Here is a 6,136-nt window from a genome sequence, read left to right as displayed (position 1 = left end):
ATCTTTATCACCTTCCCTAACTACCTCCTATAAAGCTAGGGCTAGAGAGAAAGCCTTTTTCCCCCTTCTTTTTTAAAGAGATTCTAAATTACCAGAAGGTGTAAAGCGTGGTTGCTATATTCAGGAAGGGTTGTTTATAAAACAACTTGTCTCTCTCCCCATCTGTCTCCCCCGTTCAGGGAGAGATCACACTGTAAAGAAGATAGCCCTACCGTAGAGAGAATGGCAGCTTGTTTCCTTCATTAACTTGCTTTCTGGTGGATAAAAAGGTCTGCATAGCTCCTCATCTTTCTTCCTGAAGAGCCTCACTGGTTTCTATGCCCATGCCAAGGTGAGTATGCTCAGGGGTCCTAACCTGCCCTTGCAAAACAGAGGTGGAGCCTCCATGTTGCCATTAGCTCAAACCTGACTCCTCATGTGGTGCAACTGAAGCCCCTGGGGAAAGAAAATGTTCTAAGGGAAGATCAGAAGACACAACCCAAAGGTCCTGGCTCCTTTTCAGTGCCCTTTTGCCCAAGGTCCCATTTCTTGGAAGCCTGTTCTTTCTTACTCCTAGGAGAGAGTAGGAAGCAATTCACTGAGTCTGGTTCACACCCAGAACCCACTGTGTCAGGCAGCCTAGAACCTTCACTCCAATCCCAGGTCTTGCTGAGCCTTTTCATCACGGGGCACATGGAGGGATTATTTGGAGTTCCAGGATGGGGAGCTGTAATTGCTCAGTAGAGAGAACCTGGAACTTATAACAAACATTTGAGAATCATGATGCAGGAAGTCTCCTCATGATGGGCAACGTGGTGACCCTTAGGCACGCTGGATGTCTCTGGATGATCAGAGGTCTTCCAGAATCCCACTGATTTCAAGGAAGTTGCATCTCTAATAATTTGCAAGTTGGTGGCAGCTGCTGTGTTGCTCTTCTGTCCCTGGCTACCACTGTTTTCTCTGTAGGGTATGCCCCTTCTAAGAGCCTTATTCTTTTCGGTGGTTTCCCTGAAAAGAAACATGTTAGTGTGTGTTAAGCTACATTACCTGCTTGTCCCATAAAACCAAGGAAAGCAGTAGTCTCTGCAGCAACCTTGCACCTTGCATTTGCCTCTACATACCCCTTCACCCCCCGCCAAGTAAATCATGGTAATATACAAAAGTCTAGCCCAGGTTCCAATTTGTCCAGGAAGTCTTCCATGAAAACTCTAGGTCATGCTAATGCTCTTTTTCTCTGCAATCCTATGAACACTGCAACCATTAGTTTATTTATGTAATAAATATTGAGCACCTATTATGTGCCAAGCATTATGATAAATATTGTTATTGTAAACTGAATGAAACATGTTTTGGGTCCTCACGTCACTTACAGAGCGGTAGGGGAGATTTGCTCTACAGGAAAAAGATTTAGCAAGAAGATAAAGAGTAATAAGTTACATGAAATAATGTTTAGTAAGAGCTTCAGAGACAGAGACAGACAGACAAAGATGCTTTTGATACAGGGAACTTTCAGGAAACCAGCTTAAGTCAAGTTCTGAAATACATGGGGGGTGGAGTTGGAAGGAAGCCATTGCAGGTAGAGAAAACAGTATGAGCAAGGAGGCAGAAAATCACAGGGTCACAATCTAATACTTATATTTAAAAAGGCCCCAAAACATCTATTAAAAGTACACAGTATCTAGTAAACTATTACAGGTTTTTTTTTTAAAAAGATTTTATTTATTTAATTGACAGACAAAGATCACAAGTAGGCAGAGAGGCAGGCAAAGAGAGAGAGAGGAGGAAGCAGGCTCCCTGCTGAGCAGAGAGCCTGATGCGGGGCTCAATCCCAGGACCCTGAGATCATGACCTGAGCCAAAAACAGAGGCTTTAACCCACTGAGCCACCCAGGCGCCCCTATCACAGGTTTTTATTGGAGAGAATTGCTTCTTGGGGAAGTGATTTTCCTGAAATTGGATGAGGATCAATGAAAGAATGACTCCATTATTTGCTCTTAGTTTTCTTAACAGTTTTTCATTCACAGAGTTACTGGAGTATAATAAGTTTAAAAAGCATATCCTACACTAAGTAATAAAAATATAGTCAAGTTAAAACAGGTGACTTTGTGGTATTAAAGCTGGGAGTTAAGACAAAAGATTATTTGTAACCTATATTCAGAAGAAAATGCCAGAGTTTAAAATGGAAAATATGGGATCAAAATAAATATAAACCTAGGAATAGATGTTTGATTAGACATTGCAACTTACTATATTATTAAGGCTGTTAAGAAAGTCTCATTCTTTTATTTATTTTACTGTTTTGATTGTCATCATGTGTGCAAATTCTGAAAACCACTAACTTTCTCAAACTTAAATGTCTGAAAGTCTCATAAAATCAACCTAAATATTTGCTTTGTTAAGGCAATTTATGAAACTTTAATAGGGTCTTAGAGTGCCAAGGGTATGTATTATTGTGAAAGTAAAGCCTCACAAAGCTAAATAAATTTTCTTCCATACCTTGAATGATTTCTAGAATATGCTTTGAGGAAGTCATTCCTAATAGTCAGGGTAGCTCATGGGTATTAGAGTCGAATTTTTGTTGAGTATTGCTCATTTGTCTGTAGACTAAGCTTTGGTTTTTTTGTTTGTTTTGTTATTTTTTGGTTTTTGTTTTGTCTTTTGCTATTCCATAGTTTATCTGCTTCTCCTATGAGTTCTCTGTTGTGACCTAGTATAAATGTTGCCCAAGTTGAATATGAGATAGGTGTTTGGTACTAGAAATAAGCTGTTCTGGTGACTCAGAAAAACAATGTGATTGATGATTTTTCTGTAATCATTTAAAAACTTATTTGGAATATATTCTTTAAAGTTAAAAAAAAAAGGCCCAAAAAGGGAAATGGAGAGTAATTAATTGTTATTTAATATAGTATATATAAAGAGAGCGCTATCCACCCATTGATTTGTCCATTTGCAAAGCACTTAACGAACTTCATCGATAAGTATGCCTGAGAATGGTCCTCCATCTCACCAGTCACATGGTCCGAGAATTTTAAGGGTATTTTAGAGATCACCGCATCCAAGTTTTCATCCATGTGAGCCCATCAACCTTTCCCTTCTGTTAGAGTCATCAGACTCCAACTGCTTCCCTCTGATTCCAGTGTATTCTCTGCAAGGGAACAACAATACTCTTAGGAAGCTCTAGCTCAGCTTATTCCTTGGGCCATAAAGAAACACTGATATTTTTTTCATCAGGATCTTATTATAAGATCCTGTAAGACTTGGCTCAGTCTGGCTCTCTATACATGTGCCTGCTTCATTTGAAGATCTCTCCTTAGAGCTGTTGGTCAAAACACTATGCCTGAGTCAAGGACAAGTGAAACAGTGGTGGCTGTGAAATACACAAACCCGGCTGCACTCAGCTGCAGCCCACCCACAGGTCATGCTTTCAGTTTTGTTTTCAGAGGCAAGCAACAGATACCATAAAAAGAATAAATAGGGCACCTGGGTGGCTTAGTGGGTTAAGCCGCTGCCTTCGGCTCAGGTCATGATCTCAGGGGTCCTGGGATCGAGTTCCACATTGGGCTCTCTGCTCGGCGGGGAGCCTGCTTCCCTCTCTTTCTCTCTCTCTGCCTGCCTCTCTGCCTACTTGTGATCTCTCTCTCTCTCTCTCGCTGTCAAATAAATAAATAAATAAAATCTTAAAAAAAAAGAATAAATAACTTCAGGGGCGCCTGGGTGGCTCAGTCGTTAAGCATCTGCGTTCAGCTCAGGTCATGATCCCAGGGTTCAGGGATTGAGTCCCGCATCAGGCTCCTTGCTCAGCAGGAAGCCTTCTCCCCGATCTGCCTGCCTTTCCCCCTAATTGTGCACAATCTCTCTTGCTCTCTCTGACAAATAAATAAATAGGTAAAATCTTTTTAGAAAAGAATAAATAACTTTAAATTAAATTATTCAAAGTCTAATGTAAAGGCTTAGTTGGCACAAAGAACATCAGCAATTTATTGACGTAGGGATTTTGAACTTATACTTCAGAGTATGTCCCTCACCTTGGAGAAATGTGCTTGGCTGAACTACCTGGTATCTGCAATCATGGGTCTGAGTCTTGCTATATATTTGTTTGATCTTCAATATCTCTAAAGGCTTTGAAACCTGGGTTTTCAAATGCTTTCTGGTTTCTCTGGAAATATTAATTTTTCTATCTTGAAATCTGCTTATTGTTTGGGTTGATCCCTCAAAGTGAAATGGAGAAATCCATCTTAATCTCATTACATTTAAAGAGGAAGTCTGGTTTCTAAAAAAGATTTTATTTATTTATTTATTTGATAGAGAGAGACACAGTGAGAGAGGGAGCACAAGCAGGGGGAGTAGGAGAGGAAGAAGCAAGCTCCCCACTGAGCAGGGATCCCGATGCGGGGATCCATCCCAGAACCCTGGGATCATGACCTGAGCCAAAAGCAGCCACTTGACAGGCTGAGCCACGCAGGCGCCCCAGGAAGTCTGCTTTTATCTTAATTCATTTTCCAAAGTAATCTGAGTTTTCTAAGTAGGACAGGATGGGAGGGACAAAGTGGTGATGGTTTTGGGTATCTCCGCTGAGAGCAGAGTAAAGGTATTGAGACGAAGGAGGAGGTCAGTGAGTAAGAGATGACCTGGGGAGTGGAAATATTATCCCCTAGATAGCTGAGAACTGGCTCTGAACATAGGTGGGTTAAAAAATTTATGTTTTAATAAATAAATACATTGGAATGGACTGATTATCTCCCTTCCTGGGACATTGCCTTACAGAAACTCATGGATCCAGAAGTTGGAGTCAACAGGACGTCTGTTACTGAGTTCATTCTACTGGGCCTAGTAGAAACAGAACAGCTGCAGTCTGTGGTCTTTGTAGTCTTCCTCTTTGCCTACCTGGTCACAGTCGGAGGCAACCTCAGCATCTTGGCTGCCATCTTGGTGGAGCCTAAACTCCACACCCCCATGTACTTCTTCCTGGGCAACCTATCAGTGCTGGATGTTGGGTGCATCACCGTCACTGTTCCCTCCATGTTGGCTCGTCTCCTGTCGCACAAGCGTACAATTCCCTATGGAGCCTGCCTCATACAGCTTTTCTTCTTTCACCTTTTGGCTGGGATGGACTGCTTTCTGTTGACAGTCATGGCCTATGACCGATTCCTGGCCATCTGTCAGCCCCTTACTTACAGCACCCGAATGAGCCAGACAGTCCAGAGAATATTGGTGGCTGTGTCCTGGGCTTTAGGTTTCACTAATGCACTAAATCACACTATTGCCCTAAATACCCTCAACTTCTGTGGTCCCAATGCAGTCAATCACTTCTACTGTGACCTCCCACAGCTCTTCCGGCTCTCTTGCTCCAGCACCCAACTCAACGAGCTGCTGCTCTTTGTAGCAGCAGCCTTCATGGCTGTAACCCCCTTGGTCCTCATCACTGTGTCTTACGCACACGTGGCAGCTGCAGTCCTACAAATCCGCTCAGTGGAAGGCAGGAAGAAGGCCTTTTCCACATGTGGCTCCCACCTCACTGTGGTTTGCCTCTTCTATGGTACTGGTATCTTCAACTACATGCGTCTTGGTTCTGAGGAGTCTTCAGACAAGGATAAAGGGGTTGGGGTCTTTAACACTGTTATCAATCCCATGCTGAACCCACTTATCTACAGCCTCAGAAACCCTGATGTCCAGGGTGCCCTGTGGCGAGTACTTGTGGGGAGGCAGTCACTGACCTAAAGGTTGATAGTATCCCTTCCTTCTTGCCTTTTCTGGTTTAAGGGAAAATTCTCATGAAGGCAATAACCTGGGAAAATGGTCCCAAACCATATCTCTCACTGTCTGAAGATCTATATGATGTATTTGTCCAGCAAAGAAGTCCTACATAACTGATTCATACAGAAAATATTTATTAAATTGCTTCTATGATCCAGACATTCTCCTAGGGGACTAGTGAACAAAATAGAAGCCTCTGGACTTATGCAAGTCACATTCTAATTAAGAGAGACAAAATACATAAATAAGCATCATATGTGGAATATCACATATCAATAAGGGCTATAAAGAAAAACAAAGATGGGAGGATATGAGCAAGTGCCTTGGGTAAGTTGCTGCCTGTGTATGGCTGTGCTCATTTTCTGGGTAAGGTTGAAACCTTAGGGGCTGAGTAGCTCTGGACA

The 6,136-nt window shown here is 42.2% G+C and overlaps 1 protein-coding gene across 1 annotated transcript; it reads left to right on the top strand.

The window, feature by feature from the left end:
• Positions 1 to 4,736: 4,736 nt before the first annotated feature.
• LOC123929895 (olfactory receptor 3A2) lies at positions 4,737 to 5,696 on the top strand. Its single transcript, XM_045986045.1, has one exon. The coding sequence runs from the start codon at positions 4,749 to 4,751 to the stop codon at positions 5,694 to 5,696; it is 948 nt and encodes a 315-aa protein (XP_045842001.1). The 5' UTR covers positions 4,737 to 4,748.
• Positions 5,697 to 6,136: the final 440 nt, after the last annotated feature.

This window comes from Meles meles, chromosome 18, assembly GCF_922984935.1.
Source record: "Meles meles chromosome 18, mMelMel3.1 paternal haplotype, whole genome shotgun sequence".
NCBI lineage: Eukaryota > Metazoa > Chordata > Mammalia > Carnivora > Mustelidae > Meles > Meles meles.
Note: the sequence above shows the minus strand (reverse complement) of the source record. Positions and strands in the feature narration are given on the sequence as shown.